General features: G+C 40.5%; 3 protein-coding genes across 4 annotated transcripts in view; 1 reads left to right on the forward strand and 2 right to left on the reverse strand.

The window, feature by feature from the left end:
* The window catches only part of erc2 (ELKS/RAB6-interacting/CAST family member 2), a 37,636-nt gene extending 33,987 nt beyond the window's left edge, over window positions 1–3,649 (forward strand). The window contains exon 19 of the mRNA XM_031847586.1: window positions 47–3,649. The gene's annotated coding sequence lies outside the window, so the exon portion shown is untranslated. The remainder of the gene's footprint in view (window positions 1–46) is intronic.
* Window positions 3,373–10,049, reverse strand: creld1a (CRELD disulfide isomerase 1a). Of its 2 annotated transcripts, none has more exons than XM_031868042.1 (6): window positions 8,129–10,049; window positions 6,738–6,909; window positions 6,566–6,649; window positions 5,345–5,440; window positions 5,072–5,212; window positions 3,373–4,995 (listed from the first exon to the last, which is right to left on the reverse strand). In XM_031868042.1, exons 2-6 carry the CDS (start codon window positions 6,907–6,909, stop codon window positions 4,775–4,777), a joined length of 714 nt encoding a protein of 237 aa, XP_031723902.1. In that variant the 5' UTR covers window positions 8,129–10,049; the 3' UTR covers window positions 3,373–4,774. The 2 variants fall into 2 exon arrangements, with proteins under 2 accessions (XP_031723902.1, XP_031723821.1); XM_031867961.1 differs by having other exon boundaries at window positions 8,088–10,049.
* A 45-nt stretch (window positions 10,050–10,094) lies between these two features.
* il17rc (interleukin 17 receptor C) lies at window positions 10,095–15,481 on the reverse strand. Its single transcript, XM_031852952.1, has 15 exons — window positions 15,372–15,481; window positions 14,689–15,024; window positions 14,083–14,323; window positions 13,667–13,770; window positions 13,441–13,555; window positions 13,319–13,360; window positions 13,095–13,213; window positions 12,682–12,738; window positions 12,527–12,581; window positions 12,202–12,419; window positions 11,773–11,826; window positions 11,631–11,682; window positions 11,415–11,510; window positions 11,035–11,073; window positions 10,095–10,940 (listed from the first exon to the last, which is right to left on the reverse strand). The coding sequence occupies exons 2-15, from the start codon at window positions 14,794–14,796 to the stop codon at window positions 10,276–10,278; spliced, it is 1,965 nt and encodes a 654-aa protein (XP_031708812.1). The 5' UTR covers window positions 14,797–15,024; window positions 15,372–15,481; the 3' UTR covers window positions 10,095–10,275.
* Between the last annotated feature and the right edge of the window lie 1,856 nt (window positions 15,482–17,337).

The following is a 17,337-nucleotide window of genomic DNA, read 5'->3' on the forward strand; positions in this document are numbered from 1 at the left end:
ATTATATTATTTATTGAAAATACATTTCCAAACATTTCTGCTCAAGGTTACCTGGAACTTCTTCTTTGTGTGAACAAGAGCAGACGTCATCTACTTCCTCAGCACAGGATCTCAGATACGGAACTGAATTGGAAGGAAAGAGACAGATGTTGATGGGAAGACGGATGTGCTGTGTGTCACATCTCTTCAGGCCAACAGTGCCCTCTTGAACCTCCCAGCAGAGATCTCATGGCTGTCTGCCAGCCCAGTATTGGTTCCTCATCCATCTTCCTGTGGTTGACTCAAGATCACGGTTGTCTCGCTGTCTGTTTCCCCTGCCTGACTGACTCCTCTGGCTCCGGTTGGCTCCCCCACCTGACTCTTTCATGGTTTCTTAATTCTCACTGCCCTGCTGATCCACCTGGTGACATCTGACCCCTCTACCTGGCTATCATGACCCTCATGACTCTTTTGTAGTTTTAATCATCTGATCGTGTTGATGAGCTATTTCACTCTTTGTGGCACACAGTGACTTCTTTTTTTACCTTTACACCTGCCCAACACACCGATCAGCATTTACTGAAAGAGATATAGTGTCCCACACACCAGACTTGAGTTATTTTAGTTAGACTAATAGACCGCCTCGAGCCTTGCCTGCAGCATTGGTGGTTTCCTCTGCTGCACGAGCTTTTGGACTTTTTCTAGCCTCAAGGCTGTGGGTGCCATCCATCTTCCTCTTCATGTTACCTCATTTTAATCAGAAGTAGTCAAAAAAAATCAATCTATGCAGATGTCAGTGTAGAGTGAATGCATACTCAAATTTATCAATCAAAGTGTAATTAACCATCCAATCAGAGCGGCCAAGAGAGCGGTCAGAAACTACTCATCAGTCAGATTATTTTTAAGTTTCTGAGACTATGCACCTCCTCCGTGTTGCAGGAATTTTTACTAATGGTGCTTCTGCTGGTGCTCAAACTAAATGGTGTCTGAAGACCTGGTCAAGAGCATCTTTTAGTCCTTTTACAGTAGAGGGACTTGATCCCACAATGGGCTTCACAAACAACTGTAAAAAGATTGCTTTGTACATACAATTTGACCTTTGGGGCTTTGTGAGCAACAATCACTTCAAGACCCACAGGGAGGAGATCTCCCTCTATGAATACTGCTACTGTAATTACATTATAGACTATGAAGTGGAGGACGTTCTATAGATGTTTTCCCTGCAGGTCTTTTTGTACCATTGACAGCCCAGTCTCTGACCTACAGTATGCCCCTGCTCCCCTCTCCCTTGTAATGTTCCTCTTCTGGCAGTAGTCTGTGTGGCCTCCCCAAACATAGTGACTTGTTTTCTCCTTCTCAACAAGGAGGCCTGTGCCTCGTGAAAAAAACTGTACACATATATGATAGATATGCATATATTATACATATAGAGAGAAATCTATAGTGTGTCTATACGTGGTCAGAAAATCGTTTCAAACTGACAAGATAATATATCTTTTTTTCTTCATGGTTATTTTTATAACTGGCTGGAGGTCAGAGAGATGTCTTATTAAGAGTGTTGAGTGGTGTGATTTTCCTCTGATTTGTACATGAGTAAACCCCTCAGCAGCAACATTCCCTGTCTGAAAACACAGGACAGCCCAAAAATAAAAAAACAAGAGCTTTAGAGCAGTTTATGTGAAATAGACAAGTATATCCAAATCTATCTAGAAGTCTAGTAAAGATGACATTATTACATTCCTTTCATCAATGTGAAAACATTTAGTTGAACACCGCTTATGGTGACAACTTTGAACAATGAAAAAAAAAAAAAAGACTGAATTTTGCAGCTCACATAAGTAGCAATGAGGTTATGTCTGCTGCCCTCAGCAGTCAGAAACTCGCACTTGTGAGTGAGGACTATCACATTTAACATCCAAGTGGAGGTTTGAGTGACTCTGTCGAGATGCATTTCTTTCACGTGTTTGTCGTTGTCGTCGTCTTGTAAACAGAAGTGGTGACATACGTGACTGTGACAGCTGACTAAGTAGAAAAACCAACACACATTGTTGCAGTGTAGTGGAAAATTAAATTAGACTGTTTCAAGACAATCCCCTACTTTCTCTCCCTCCCCTCATGGTGCCTGTGTGTTTCACTTATATGGCCAAGTGTTGATTGTTGTATGTAAATGTATTTCCATCTGCCCCATCCTCCACAAACCGAGGTGACCCATGCATCGCCTGTTGTGTCCGCTTCACGTATGAACCTTTACAGCTCCTGTCACTGACCAAGAATCAACAGGTTGTGTGAAACTTTTGTGTTTGTGTTTACAAATGTTAAGAGAAAAGTCCTGATTTGGATATTTTTTTTAAAGGGAAGACAATGCAAGCAGACAGAGGAGCAAAAATCCTCTCACTTTACCATCAGGGGGGGGGCGGAGTACGAATCCTCCATTTTCAGGTCCTTATCTACTGAATACTTGAAGTAGGGGGTTCTCCTACCATGAAATACCATTTATAATTTACATGGTAGAAAACATGAAACATTTCATTTGTGCCCATGCATGCTGGATTTTACATAATGTGCCAACTGAAAGCGATGATTTAAGGATAATCTCCTGTTCTCTATGCAGAGCGATTTCTCAACTGTTGTGTCAAATAAAAGGGTTTGAAGACACAGAGGCTTAGAGGCTGGGGCTGGTTTCCTAGGCTTAGACCAACGACTAATCCTGCTTGTGAACGGTGGAGTCGAGAAGTCAAGTGTGCATCTGTGCCTAGAAGCAGCCGTATAGAAAGACTCGAGTTGAAAGGCCTGTAGGTTCACCAGTAATTCTCAAAGGCCTTGGAGAAGAAAGCATGAAAAGCCTAACACATACTTTCACTTTATTGTTGTCTACAAGTTGTTTTTCTTTTATTATGTTGCTGAACCTTTGGATCAAAACAAATCACTGTGACCAATGCCAGAAACATTTTTCTTTTGACAGAACAACTATTGTTTACTTTTTTATTCATTTTTGTATTTAAGTTAACTTTATTTTTTTTCTATTGTTTCAGTTTACCGAATATGCCAGTTTGAGACTGTACTATTTGTATATGTCAATGTTTTGAGCTGTACAGTAAAGACCTAGGAACAAGTTAAATGTGAGTGTCCAGCATGCTGAATGATTACTTGTGTGAACGTGAGCTAATCTCCCATAAAGCATCATTCCTCATTCATTACTTGCATCCGCATCGTGCATTGTGACGGTGTGATGTTGTGTTTGAGAGTGACGTGTGTCTCACTTACTGTGTCCCCTTAGTAGACAGCCTGTGCAGTTTTGTGAGGGTGCAGCATGTTTTTGGGGTTGCTTGTGTAAATGTATTCAGAAAAGAGAGAGATGTGCGTGTGTGCATAGCTGCGTCTGTGTGATTGTGTGCGTATGTGTGATTGTGTGCGTGTTATGAATGCATAAGAGAAAAATCTATTTAAAAAAAACTTTATCAGAGGAAGTCCCTAGAGTAAAAAAAAAAAGTGAGACTGAGTCAAAGTTTTGAATGACGCATGGATACTCGGTGATGTTTTCTGTTTTTTAAACCTAGGAGGCTGTCCTCAGTGACCCAGTTTGCTATTGTATGTGCTGTATCAGAATATTACTATTGAGTGTTGGCCAGCTTGTTTATATCCATCAAATAAAGGTGACTTTCTTTCTGTCTTTGTTTGTGATTTTCTACTCTAAGTTAAAATCAGTTTAATCTATACGTCAATTAGAATATATTCTAGTACAAATACAATCATGGTATTACACTTAAATGCATGATACTGTGGAAACAAGCACACTAGTAAGTCAAATAGTGCATTGATTTCATATCGGTTTCAATTTCATAATGGATTATTCATATAGAATATGAACAATTGGGTTAACTTGGTGAATGATGCTAATAACTATTATACCTTCATCCTTTAAGTTCAACGATCAAAAGTCCTGGATTTGAACGTTCAGTAGTGCGATTTTATTTATCAGGTGTCAAAAATGTGTCATTAACAACAGAAGCACCCTGCAAAATGAAGAAAGAATAAAGCTGGGTATGTATGTTAACATAGGACAATTATTTGTGTTTTATATTCTTAAGACAAATGTGCACTTCGATAAAAAGGCAATAAAATGTTACTATATACTAGATTGTTCATGTTGCAACTTTATATTTAAAGAGTGCAAATACAGTGTCATTGATGCAGTATATGAAGTAAATCTAATACATTGTTTCTGCACACAAATACAAGCAAGCTGTATATTCCTCTTTAAGCATGCCACCAATGGCAACATTGTATATATTGGTGGCTCCAAATGCCAGAACAAGATAGTTGCTTGAAAACAATAAAAACGCACGAGACGATTTGGGCTCATTTTCAACTCAATACAGGAAAATGGAACAATCGTCTAAAAGTCTTTTTCTTTCCCTTTGGTCAACTTTCAACAGCATCTTGCAGTCTTCATCAGTGATTGGAGTTTGTAAAGACAAAGCAAACTTGATGTAGTAAGGAAGACAGTTAAACACAGTTGAAAAGCTCCAGACCAAGCTGGTAACTAGAATTAAGCTTTGACAAACTGCTATTTAAACGATCATGAATAAACTTTCCCATTCATTTTGCCCGGCTCTGTGATACTACAGAATGACGTTCAAAAGCTGAAGATAACTTCATATCAATAACTTAAATCATCTATAATACAAGTAAATGCACAAGATTCATCTGCTTTGTCCTGAACTATGATTGTTGAGGCCTTGCTGAGCAGTGGCACATAAAATGTTTAAGTCCGTTTTCGCAACAATTTGAAGCTTTAACGTCCCTTTAAGAAGCTGCCCAATAAACGGTCTCCCCTGTCAGAAAGCCAGTACCCTGCCATGGCTGCCACTGCGCCCATGAATATAGATGTGTAGACCAAATCTCCCTTAGCAGCCAGTGTGGCCAGAACACAAAGCACCACCCCGAAGAGCATTTGCTGCAGCACCTCCACCTCGTCGTCCTGGATATCCTCAAACAGACCTTTCTCCTGAACACCTGCACAAGAGACAAACGTGAGAGGTTGCAATGAGGTTAGGGTAGTTCACGTGATTGTGCTTGTGATGAGACCCACTAGGATGCTGCTTCTTCACACAGACAGCATCCTTATGGAAGAATCCTTCAGCACAGTCACAGCGGAAAGAGCCCTCTGTGTTGGTGCAAATCTCGTCCAGACCGTGACAGGCGAGTACCCTGTCACTACATTCATCTATATCTGAGGAAAACAAAGAGAGACACATGATACAATCTCATCGGAGACTTACTGCAGCTCCTCGGGAGCACACAAAGAATGCATACTGATAAAATAATACTTCTATTTATTAAATATTCTCTTTTAAGCATTTACCCACACACTTGGACCCTGTCAGTGTGTAACCAGAGGCACATTTCCTGCAGCGTGCTGGTCCGTTACCCATACAGCCCACACAGGCCGGGGAACAGTCTGAGGAAAGAAGGACCATTTTATTAATTTATTTACGAAACAATGCGAGTGAAAAATGACACAAAACAAAATCGGACTAGAAGAAACTGGAAGTATTATTTAATATTTAAGCTCTCCACTGGAGCAACTTAGTTGGGAACAAGTTACGACTACTGGGCAGGTTCCACAGTGATCATCAGGGGCAACAATGAAGGACTTGCAGCACTGTATTGTGTCATGCTCAACATTTTATAGATGTGTGTGATTTGATATCTCCTTTCTCATAATATCAAACAAAAACTAACTTTGTGAGCATTTGCATGAATGCGAAAAGGCTTCAGCTACTGTTACAACAGTTAATGCAGCGATGCTTCAGCTGCATACAATTCTCTATATGGGTAATTATATGATCTATAGTGGGTGGTGTAGTTTTATGAGGAAAGTAAGTCTCAGGTAGGAAGCTAGCAAACACACAAACACACAGACACACTGCACTGTTCATAGATGGACACACCCATCTCCTTATCATGTAAATATTAGGAAACCTGGAAATGTAGTGAAGAAAAAGGGAAACGTTGTCCGGGGAAAGTAGGGCATTGCTCAATGATTATGTGTGTTAAGACCAAAATAAAGGAAAACTCAGGAGCTGAAAAATAAATGAAAAAAAGTTTTAATTTATTTTATCAAATGTTTGATGTGGTAGCTTTGTTTTTGTTAATACTGCTATAATTATGACTAAAAGTATCATATATTGATATAATTTTGACTTTTATCACCTTTTGTTAGTTTGGGGCTCCGTCTGCTTGTATTAGAGCTGAAACAATAATCAGTCAATGAGTTAATCAATAGAAAAGGAATAGACACAAATTTCAAAAACTGATTAATTAAATGTTCAAGTCATTTATCAGTCAAACAATGTCAATCATTTGCTAATTTCAGCTTCAAAAGGTGAGGATTTGCTGCCTCTCTCTCTTGGATATCACTCCTAAATCGAATATCTTTATATGTTGGGCTGTTCATTGGCAAAACAAATATTGATTGATTTTTTATGTTTATTTAGTTTTTTTTTATTTCCTTTTTATTTAATTTCAACATCTAGAAAAAGCCTATATGTTGTGTCTTTCACACCGAATCTAAACCACTGACCTCGGCACTCAAATGATCCATCTGTATTGAAGCAGTAGCTGTTTGTAGGACAGATACCCAGCTCGGTGCCACACTCATCAACGTCTAAAACAGATCCAAACACAAATACATTTAGAACGTCTGCTTGTCTTATTACTTACATGTATGGGATAATAAGCTCGGTATACAGTACCTACACAGGTGTTATTATGGAGTGTCCATCCCGCTCTGCATTCCTCACACTGGTCGTTTTCTGGGCCTGAACACTTGCTGCAGGTATCTGGACAGCTGTGCACCTGAGCAGCCAACAGACAACACAGGCAAGCAGCCTGCAGCAGGTTCCTGTGAAGCATCCTTTCTCCCATCTGTCCCATCAGGTCAGCAAGATAAAGTTGTTTATCTCATTCGGAATATCACACCCAGGTTTGTTAAATGATGCGTGCGAGCTGGGATCATAATAATTGGGAACAGATTGCTGGCAAAATGAAGTATGTGAGGGATCCAAAAAAAATGCTTCACCTTTGAGACAATCCAAAAATATAGTTCAGTTTTCATGCATGCGTTCTGTAAAAGGACGTTTTCTGTACAACAATTTGAGCTACATAGTCTTTCATGAAATGTGCTGTATAAAGAAATTATTATTATTATTATTATTAATGAGAGCGCGCGCACAACATTCTCGCTCAAAGAGAAGTCTTGTTCTGATCTCGCGAGGGAACGTGTTGCCGGAAGAGAACTGTGGAAACGCGAGGAATGAGTGTACAGAAAGTGTAGCTTAGTGTTATCTAAAATATTTGATAAGTCATGACTGAATAGTTTGATGATTTCGACCACGTGGACGAGGTCTGGAATTTGATAGCCGCCAGTATGAGGAGGGTGAACCGGCTGCTGCGAGGCCGCGGAGCCTGGTGGTGTTCCTGTGGGTGCTGTGACCCTTCGAGAGCCACTAGAGGAAGACAGATTTAAAGAGTTGGACCTGTTGCTGCCTAATATCCAGTTATCAAAACGAGACTTCAGCGGGATACGTTAAAAAACAGACGGGATCAAAGGAACAGTAAGGTAAACCGTTTTGTTTCTCTGTACGGTTATTTCCATAATGTTGTCAAACACTTATTGTGAGAAGTTGTCAGGAGTCAAAAACAATTTCACTTTTACTGACTGTAACGGGACATTGACGCTGTGTCCCCATGTGTCACTTGTACAAAAACATGAGAAAACAAGGTTCAGGTTGAAAAATACCAACGTTTTACTTTACTTTATACTTCTGATTTAATTCATGAAAGATACATAATATTGTACTTTTTAGTCCTCCTCATGTACCTGGCCATGATAGTGACTTCAGATTCAATATACATACATCTGTTCACAAATATGATGCATAGATCAAACTACCACAGAATATAGTTGCAGTTGGCTCCACCTCAACCAGCTGCTCACGTGCTCAATATATTACTCCGGGATGGGTCCTCACCATTCGAAGTACTTTTTGCATATAATACTTCTGCACATTTACATGTAGAACACACCAAGCATTTAATTGTACCTCAAAACAAACAAGAGACGTGAGTTGAGAGTTTTCTTTACCTCTTCTAAGTGCTTCGACTGAGTCTGAACTGTGTCGTCTTTTAAGTTTAAAAGCTGTGAACGCAGCCGACATGCGCTTCTCAAACTTCACAACTACGTTGTGGTTGAGAACAGAATGTACACCAAACATCCCGAGCGGGCGGAGCATGCAGCACCATCAAAGCACCGCCCCTCCGGGATGTCAGGACGACATTAAACGAGCACTTCCCCGTGTCCTTGATATGACACTATAGATTGCACCAATAAGAGCCGCCGCCCTTCACTGAGAGACGGCCAATCACAATCCAAGGTCCGCCATGCACATAAATAAGCACATTTATTTATAGACAAGTGTTGGCAGACATACAGCAGGCTTCATGGACACATTGAGTCTGTAAGATTTTAAGTTAAACATTTAGAAGCTTAAAAGGACAAGTCTGGATACATTCTATATTGGGTCAACAAATCCTATGTAAAGACCCAAATAAACAAATTACTTTATCCTAAAAACAAGGAAAGTCTGTGTAGCCAAAGCCTGATATAATGTATTCATCTGTGCCATAGACCAGAGTTATTGTCCAAATAACGTTAAAAACACTTAAACATTGTCACACTCTGTGACATTTGCCTTCATAACAATGAGCATTTGTTCTTCTCTGTGATTGTTGGGACATGCTGGATGGGCACCTGCACGATGATAGTGTATTGTTGCTGTCCTGCTACCCCAGAATTCAGCTGATTGAGACAAAGCCTGACAACCAGTTCCCAACCACATAAAGACATGTTTACCTGGAGAATCACATTTAACGGGGAAAAAAAATTCCTCTTTAATTATAGAAAAAAGCATCTTTAATAATAAGGAACGGTGTATAAAGGGGGTTTCAATAAAAAAAATAAACCAATAAACAAAATATCAAAACAAATTATGTGGGCATAAATGTATCTTTAGGCTAAATATTCACTCAAACCAGGTTTCCAAGTGATCAAAATCAGAAAAGTTCAAACTGCAAAGAAGTCTCAAACGGGCCTAAAGACCAGAATGTGTGCTTCAATCTGCTGAAATGAGGTCTGCAAGGAAAGCTCAAAATGCACTGGATGTGAAATCCCCCTCCTCTCTTAAACCCTAAAGAAACAGCGGTGTCACATCCTGATTGGCCACTAGAGGAAATGCACCAAGCTGCTCTCAATTGTTAATCGGGAGCCAGTCCTCACTAGCTGCACAACAGGTGATCTGAATAACCCTCCAATCACTGTGACCTTCAGCTAAAATGATGTATGTACCAATGAATGAGGCTTTTACAGTATGTGTAAATAGAATAAACATTAAGGTAACTATTTAAGTTACATTTGATTCACATTAAGGTAAATTGTTAAGTTATACTGTATATGATAAACATAAAGGTGATTATTTGTGTGTATATATAGTATATATCCTTCTTCATACTCTTTTTGGACATATTATTTGGAATATTTATTTATTTAGTTTATTGAGAAATTGCGTTATATTTTTGCAGTCATTTTTTTTGCTTCTTCCTGTTTTTTTAATCATGTATTACATGTTTGAAATAGCCTATCTTCAAATCTATTTAAAACATTTGAGTCAGTCCCACAAACTCCGTACTGCTTGCTTAGATGTTCACTGGCATATCAGATCCACAGCTTTCTCCTATTGAAGTAACAGACATAAGAACTGCGGTGCAATTAGTCAAAAAATCATTTAAGATTTCGGTAAAAGTAGGGGCTGAAAACTCCAGACAGGGAAGTGAAGTCAGAAAAAAACCTATTGAGAGATGAACTAACGTATTGTAGTTTGGTCATTTCATAACAGCGATATAGATCATTGCCGGCCGGCCTTTAATAGTGTCTTAGTGCTCCCAGTAGACCACACAACACTAACAATCTGTGCAATATAAATACACTGTGCAATACAACAATTATTCTGTCTGTATATATAATATTTTAGTTATTGTGGATTTTTTTAGTTGTTTATAATACTTGTGTTTTTACTGTCTCTTGTTTGCACAATACTGTATGCTGCTGTAATCCTGTAAATGTCCCCGCTGCGGGACAAATAAAGAATTATCTTATGATTATGTTATCCACAATTTGGATGAACTTGTCCTTCATGCACAGAGCAGCAACAATCTTTGGGTGCTTCAAACGCTTTGTCATAAAGTCTCCTCAACTTCACCACATTTACCGTAGGATGCCTTCTTCTGGTCTCGTCTCTCTTTAGTCTTTGCTCTCCATCCATCTGAGGCACTCCATTTCCACCCTGTCCGTGTCCTTCTACCTGATCCTCTCACAGTCCTTCCCACAGTGAGCTCAAACAAGAGAGCCTGGGTATGAGAGGGAAGCTGGAACAAGAGCAGCCCTTGAAGAAGCTCTGGTAGACTCCTGTCACTGCTTGGATGGGAGTCAAGTGTCACCAGAAGAAAACGTTCTCCAGCTCTGCCCAGCTGCTTGTCCGCTTGGATGACGCTCAAGGAGGCCGTGAAGACATCAGAGTAAGGGGAACATATCTGAGGGAGGCCCTTGTCGTCCTCCTTTGTCTTGATAACCTCTTTGTTCCGATGGGTCCATTCCTCTGCTCTCTCCAAGGCTTTGCGGGTCAAGACGAGCACAACTCGGCCGCCCCGGTTGTTCAGCTCCAGCAGCTGGGAGTGCAGCCACGGCATAGGCCCCAGAGTGCACTGCTCCTTCCTGCTCCACTGGTCTGCAGACACACTGAAGCCCTGGTCACAGAGCTGGGATCCGAGTCCACATACTGACTCCGAAACATGATAATCCTCATCCGGGGGGCTCAGCAACACCACATGACCCTTTCTGCCAACTTTAAAAAGGAAAAACAAGGGGATGGATGTCTGATAGTTGTTCCTTCATGATTTCCTTCATTACAAGTAGTGGTATTACAAGAAAATACTCACTCTTTACAAATCCGCCATGACGGCAGCTCCACACCCATTCTATAAAAATCAGAAAATGAACGAGTAAATCTTAGCAGAAATACACTACAGGGATATTTATAATTTCAGTGCCACAAATAATTGATAAAAGATATGCATCAGTAGTGCTAGTGCAGACTTTATGAACAATTCCCAGATCTAGCAAACATGGTTTTGATGTTTGGGCCAAATGAAATGAGCCTTTTTGGGAAATGCCTGGGGAGATTTGGTTCAAGTTGGACAATGCATATTTCATCATGGGTTGGTTAGAAATTCCAGAGCAGAGAGTCTATGTAGCATCCAGTCTGTTCTTACATATTCAACACACTAAATGCAAAAAGAAAGAAATGAATAAAACTCACTCTTGACGAAGTTATGAAGGAGATAAAATGCAAGCACAGTCAAGCAAAGCAACAGCATGACACCAACAACCAGGAGACTCCAGCGCCACCTGCCAGCTTCAAGTAGTACAAAACAAACTCTTGTTTTATAAAAAGCTCAAGAAACAGGTGCTGTATTTCAGCCGAATATGTCCCAACCAGCACCAGTTTGTGTATTATAAACTGTGTTGGACTCACTGTTTTTAACACAGAATGGACCCAGCTCATCTCCCATTCCCTTGACTTTCACCTGCCCAAATGGATAAACATCAATGAGTTATTCAGCATCAGTAACTAAGTAAATGTAGGACTCATAGAAGGATGTCTGCAAATACTTTACCATCACACATGGTGAATACTGAAGTTTGATGTCTTCAAACACCCCTGTTTTCTCCTGACGAGGACACAATTATACATCTTGGTCATTTAAAACTTGTGCTGTGTAGCCAGGCGTCATTCAAACCAACAGAACTTCACTTTAGATTCTAGCAGAGATCCCAAAGTTTCCAATGTTTTTCAAATATCGGGAAATTTGTGTAACATTTTGCAAAAGACTTCTAAAATATTTCATTTAATGGTGCAGCAATAAAAAACATGGATATTTCAGGCAGTGTAAACATGAGACAAGCTGACACAGAATATATAATGTGACTTTGTCAAACAGGCTGGAATAAGATGATTCTTCCAAATGTAAAGCACCGTGGAAATAAAAGTGATTGTTTGAAGGCTGCGAATAAGGGGTACAAGGTTCAGTATTACAGTTTCTTACCCACTGTCCCTTGCTGTTTTGTCTCCATGTGCCGTTTGCCAGCTGTTGTCTAAAGCCCTTCATCTCCCTGCAGGTGTTTTCTTTGTGGCAGGGCCACACTTCCCCCTCCAGCCTGCAGGGGGCAGACAGGTTCCACCACAGCATTGTGTGGTAGCTGCCCATTTGACCCTCTATCACAGACACTGACACATTGTGCCATACGTTCTTTTGGAGGAAATCTGGAGTGGACACGTAGGAAACATCAGCATACCAAAGGTAAACTGCCAACCCTTCACCCTGTAAACTCGGACAGGAAGAAAGTGAACTAAAAGAAGAGATTTCGCACCTGTGTTAATGAAGGGGCAGCTTAGAGAGCGCCTCTGCTCGTCCTCATTCCATACCTAAAACACACACAAACACACAAACGTCATATGGGTCAGCACAGACACAACACTGCTGATGTGGTGGCCATAAGTATTCGTGATGTTTAAGTGATGGTACCTGGAGACACATGCAGGGGGTCACAGAATACAGTGGGATGAGCGTCCTGTTCCATCTCTACAAAGAAACATTTAACACATCGTGGCTTTAATGAGAGCGACAAACAAGTGGTGGAGAGTGACTGAACATTTACTAAGGTAATGCAGGTCCTTAACTTTACTTCATTTTATGTCACTTTAAAATACTACTGAATTTCAGACAGAAAATACATTCTGTTGATTCATCTTTTCAAGCAACAATGCAAAACACTTTTACTTTTTACACTTAAAGTACATTTTGCTGATAATACCTGCTGTACTTATACATCTTAACTGAAATTTGAATGCGACATTTTTTTATATTGTTGTATTGCCACTTTCTACTTCAGCAAAGGATTTGAATACTTAAATTCGGCACTGATATACAACACTGACCTGACATCTTCCATTCTGCTCGTACTGGACGCACACAGAGGGGAGGCTTTTATTCCTGCCAGCAAACTGCAGCTCCACCTGATTCAACTCCTGCTTAATTACATAGCTGAGTCCAGTCACTGAAAGGAGGGAAAGAAAAAAAACGGTTCATTTCCCTGAAGACAAATACAAAAACAAAACGGCACAAGGAAAGCAAACACACGTATAATGTGGGGATTATTTACCATGACACTGTTCCACACGTTCCTGCTGCTCCTGGGAGCACACTGCAGAGAGATTATACAGTATTACTAGTGGCCAGTTATGAGTTCAACAGGTGCTTTGTAGTTAAAAGACCAAACTTTACCTTCATCTAGAGAAGGAACAACAACTTGTCGACTTAGATGTGACGGTTTAGAAGAATAAACAGTCACATGACTGCTGAAGGAAACCCCAGCTGGCTTATAGATCACCACGGAAAACTATAGAAGTCACACACACACACACAGAGTTTATAAGACTGGAGGTGAGCATACACTACATCCCTATTGACATTACAGACTTTATGTTCCAGCACAGGGAGTTTACAGTACCTTTGCTCGGTGTGTCTGATTAAGAGCGGCATGATTAACCGTAAACTCCACCTTCTTGCACGAGGGCATGGTAGACGCTGCACTGTAACACAGTGTCACAGACGCTGTTGCAACACAGAAAAGGTGGGGCTTCAGTAATGGAAAATTAGGAACAGCACCTAAAACTCACTTCCAAACCCACGCTTCAAGAGCATACCAGCGTTGTTTTCACGTTTGAAGCCATTAACCATGAACAGAGAATACTTAACATAACGTACATTTGTGCGTGTATTGTAATAGCAATTGTTTTTCCAAAACACGCCACCAGGTTTTACTGTAACTAATTTACTAGATTCTAATCGATCACATTGAACTTTCTAGCCAGTGAACAGTTTGTCACGGGTTAATAAAGGGCTTCATGTAGCCTCAGTTTATACCTTTTGGTTTTCTCACTGTCTCCTCGCTATAATCCTCTTCATCATGCCCAGAGGGGCCTTCCTCCTCCTTGTCGTTATCTGGATTGAAGTTGATCTCTGCGTCTATCACCAGACATAATGCGCACAGCGCCCCGTCGCTGCAGCTGAGGTTGAAACGTGGAGTCAGGTTTTGGACACCCACACCGTTATCCTCTGGTACAATAAGAGGCATCTCATCCTTTACGGTGCAATCAGAAAGACCCTAAAAGGAGGAAAAATTAAATTTGGAAAACGAGGAAGACACATGTTTAACGTGTGGCATCACATTGTAACTGAATGTTATCTGGATGGTAAATATTTACTGTTCAGAGGACTGTATTATGATTAATGTACATACAACACCTATTTATTGACAAGCTGGCAGATGGTTTACTCCTTGTGTTGGTTTGAGTTAATGTTTGAGAATAAAACACTTTATCAGAGAAAAGGGAAATTAAAATGTCTGAGCAGGCTGCACCAGAACTAAAAGGAAATTAAAAGTGTGATCTGTCAACAAAGCTGTATGTACTTTACTGCAGCAGAGGAAATATCTGCTTCAGTGTATCCTAGCAGTGCACCCCCCAGTACCTGCAAGCAAATGACTTCATGGCTGTCATATCCAGAAATCTCCAAGCCACAGGCTGACATGCGTAGAGTGAGTAAAACACACCAAATGGACCATCCAGGAAGAAACATTTTGCCTCCAAATGATTTGAGTCCTACAGCATTTTTCTCCAAACATCTTTCTCCAGGAGCGACATGACAACCTTGTTAAACAAGTCCAGTGTCTTCTTCCTCGTCACGGCTTTTGGCTGGAGATTAGCTTGAGATTATCCTGGCTGAAACTGCACATTGGCAGAGAAGGCAGTGACTCGAGGCAAACTTGTTAGAGCTGTGGTTGATGGGTTTCACCTTTGTTTATGTCTTGGGGAAGAAGAGACATACATTAGTGTAGGTATAGGCAGTAGTTTCTTCATAAGTTTCCTGTGAATAAAAACATGCCTCAACAGTTGTACACAACACATTTTTCTTTTTGATACAAACTGACTCCAACAGTTTTCTGGTGTACAACTAATTTGATTACTCAAGTTCACAAATCCTTGGACATAATCACTAGGAACTGGGTAGTTCCCTTTTCTAAAACACCTTCAAGCACTAAACAAGCAAACAGTGCTATGACTTAAGATCAGACAGGACTATATTGATGTAACATCAGACATTAAATAAAATGACACAAGTAATCTCATTGAAACCTCATGTAGGTTACTTACCGTGATTAGTAATCCACTGTAAGTCAATTTCTCTCCTCAGAGCAGCTACACCTTGTCAGTTACCTAGAAGTGTTGAAATTGAACCACACAGCACGTGACTGTCCTGACTCAGGAGACGTCCCTCCCTCTCCCCAGTCTCTCTCTCTCCCGTCTCTCTCTCTCTCTCTCTCTCTCTCTCTCTCTCCCCCGTGTCCCTCCCTCTCCCCCGTGTCACTCTCTCCCCCCATCTCTCTCTCTCTCTCTCCCCCGTCCCTCCCTCTCCCCCGTGTCTCTCTCTCTCTCCCCCGTGTCCCTCCCTCTCCCCCGTCTCTCCCTCTCCCCCCGTCTCTCTCTCTCTCTCTCTCTCTCTGTTTGTCTATCTCTGATTTACAGCACAGACTAACCATGCCAGAATGCACATAGTCGTGAAACTTCCTGCTCTGAATTCCTCATTACAGCATAACAAGCACGACCTACTGTAGATGGGTCAAAGTCCACAACTTTTTTTTTTTCTTTTAAAAAAAAATCAAAACAAGACTCCTCCTTCAGTGTTATTATAGATTAGCTTTTTACACAGAGCTGCATTTTACTGTGAAAGTAGACAACAATTTGTGACTTTGTCTTGTTAAGTGGATATGACAAAGATCCTTCCTGTGGCTGTTCTTTGTTAACTGTGCCCTGATAAACAGGTTTATCACCCATGAGAATGCACATACCTTTGAACTGGAGTTCATTGAGAGAAGATAATCTCATGCAACACATTAACGCCTCCACAGCAGTTCGACTGGTTTGACCACATAGCGTTAAACTAAATTCAAAACCCTGGTCTGTTTATTATTCTCCAGAAATATGTGTTAGTGCACTGGCACGAAACATTTCCATTTTTAATGATTTATACATTTACTATTTGACTGAAGTATTTCACTCTTCAACATCTAACTGATTGCTGTTTCCAGATTAAGATTCGACCCATCTCCTTTTGTTCACGCTACCTGTAAACCTGTATTTCCCTTTATTTCAATTAGATTTGCTTCTGTTTACTGTATTTACTGTACATTGGCTACATTTGAACCTTTTCATACATGGAAAGTCCAACTGTTAACCAGGTAGCTGAAATGACCAGCCCTGCCACATATAATCACATTTTGAAAAATGAATTAAAAGCCCTGTTGTTACTCCTTGACAAATACTATAGAATAGAATAGAGAATAGAAATATACTTTATTCATCCCCAAGGGGAAATTTGTCTGTGGCAGCAGCAAACAGGGTTACAAAATAAAATAGAAATATTAGGTATGGAAAATGCACACTATATACAATATAATAAAATAACAGAGCAGGACCTATTAAATTTAAGAAAATAACGTAATAAAAATGCACAGTATATACACTAAATAGAATCATATTAAATTAACTAAGTAGGAGAAAATAAACAAAACAGTAGTGCACAAGATCACCAGCAGCAGCAACAACAGTGTAGCATTGTTACAGTCTAGTGTTTGATTTGGCCAGAGGTGATTTATTATAAAGTCTAATGGCAGAGGGCAGGAATGTTCTCCTGCATCTTTCCTTGTGACAGCGGAGCTGAATCAGTCTGTTGGAGAAAGTGCTCCGCTGTCCCTGCAGTAGGTGGTGGAGAGGGTGGTCCGGGTTATCCAATATGGACAATAGTTTCTTCAGTGTCCTTCTCTCCACCACCTCTTCCAGATAGTTTTGTTTGCAGCCAATGATGGAGCCGGCCTTCTTAACCAGTTTGTTTGTACTTGTACTCCTCCACCATGTCCACATCCTCTCCCTGAACTCTCAGCGGTTGTGGAGTCGTCGTCTTCCTCCTGAAGTCGACCACCATCTCTCTGGTCTTGGCCACGTTCAGACGCAGGTGATTTCTACCAGAGTTTGGCCTCCAGCTTCCTCCTGTAGGTGTCCTTGCACTATTTAAACAGTAGAATGACATTCCTCTGCTTTCACTTTCTGTTTTCACAGTGGA

This window comes from Anarrhichthys ocellatus, unplaced genomic scaffold (assembly GCF_004355925.1).
Source record: "Anarrhichthys ocellatus isolate YVR2014 unplaced genomic scaffold, GSC_Weel_1.0 scaffold1, whole genome shotgun sequence".
In the NCBI taxonomy this organism is placed as follows: Eukaryota; Metazoa; Chordata; class Actinopteri; order Perciformes; family Anarhichadidae; genus Anarrhichthys; species Anarrhichthys ocellatus.

Excerpts from the sequence above, each read along its gene's own strand:
- creld1a (XM_031867961.1), bottom strand. The coding sequence starts at position 8,276 with ATGCTCCGCCCGCTCGGGATGTTTGGTGTACATTCTGTTCTCAACCAC. Across the intron at positions 6,910-8,087 it reads CGTCTCTTGTTTGTTTTGAG|ATGGGAGAAAGGATGCTTCA; the intron begins GTACAATTAAAT and ends CTGATGGGACAG. Across the intron at positions 6,650-6,737 it reads CCATAATAACACCTGTGTAG|ACGTTGATGAGTGTGGCACC; the intron begins GTACTGTATACC and ends GATCTGTTTTAG.
- il17rc (XM_031852952.1), bottom strand. The coding sequence starts at position 14,796 with ATGTTTCTTCCTGGATGGTCCATTTGGTGTGTTTTACTCACTCTACGC. Across the intron at positions 12,739-13,094 it reads AGCAGAATGGAAGATGTCAG|AGATGGAACAGGACGCTCAT; the intron begins GTCAGTGTTGTA and ends GTTTCTTTGTAG. Across the intron at positions 12,420-12,526 it reads CTGCCCCTTCATTAACACAG|ATTTCCTCCAAAAGAACGTA; the intron begins GTGCGAAATCTC and ends TGTCCACTCCAG.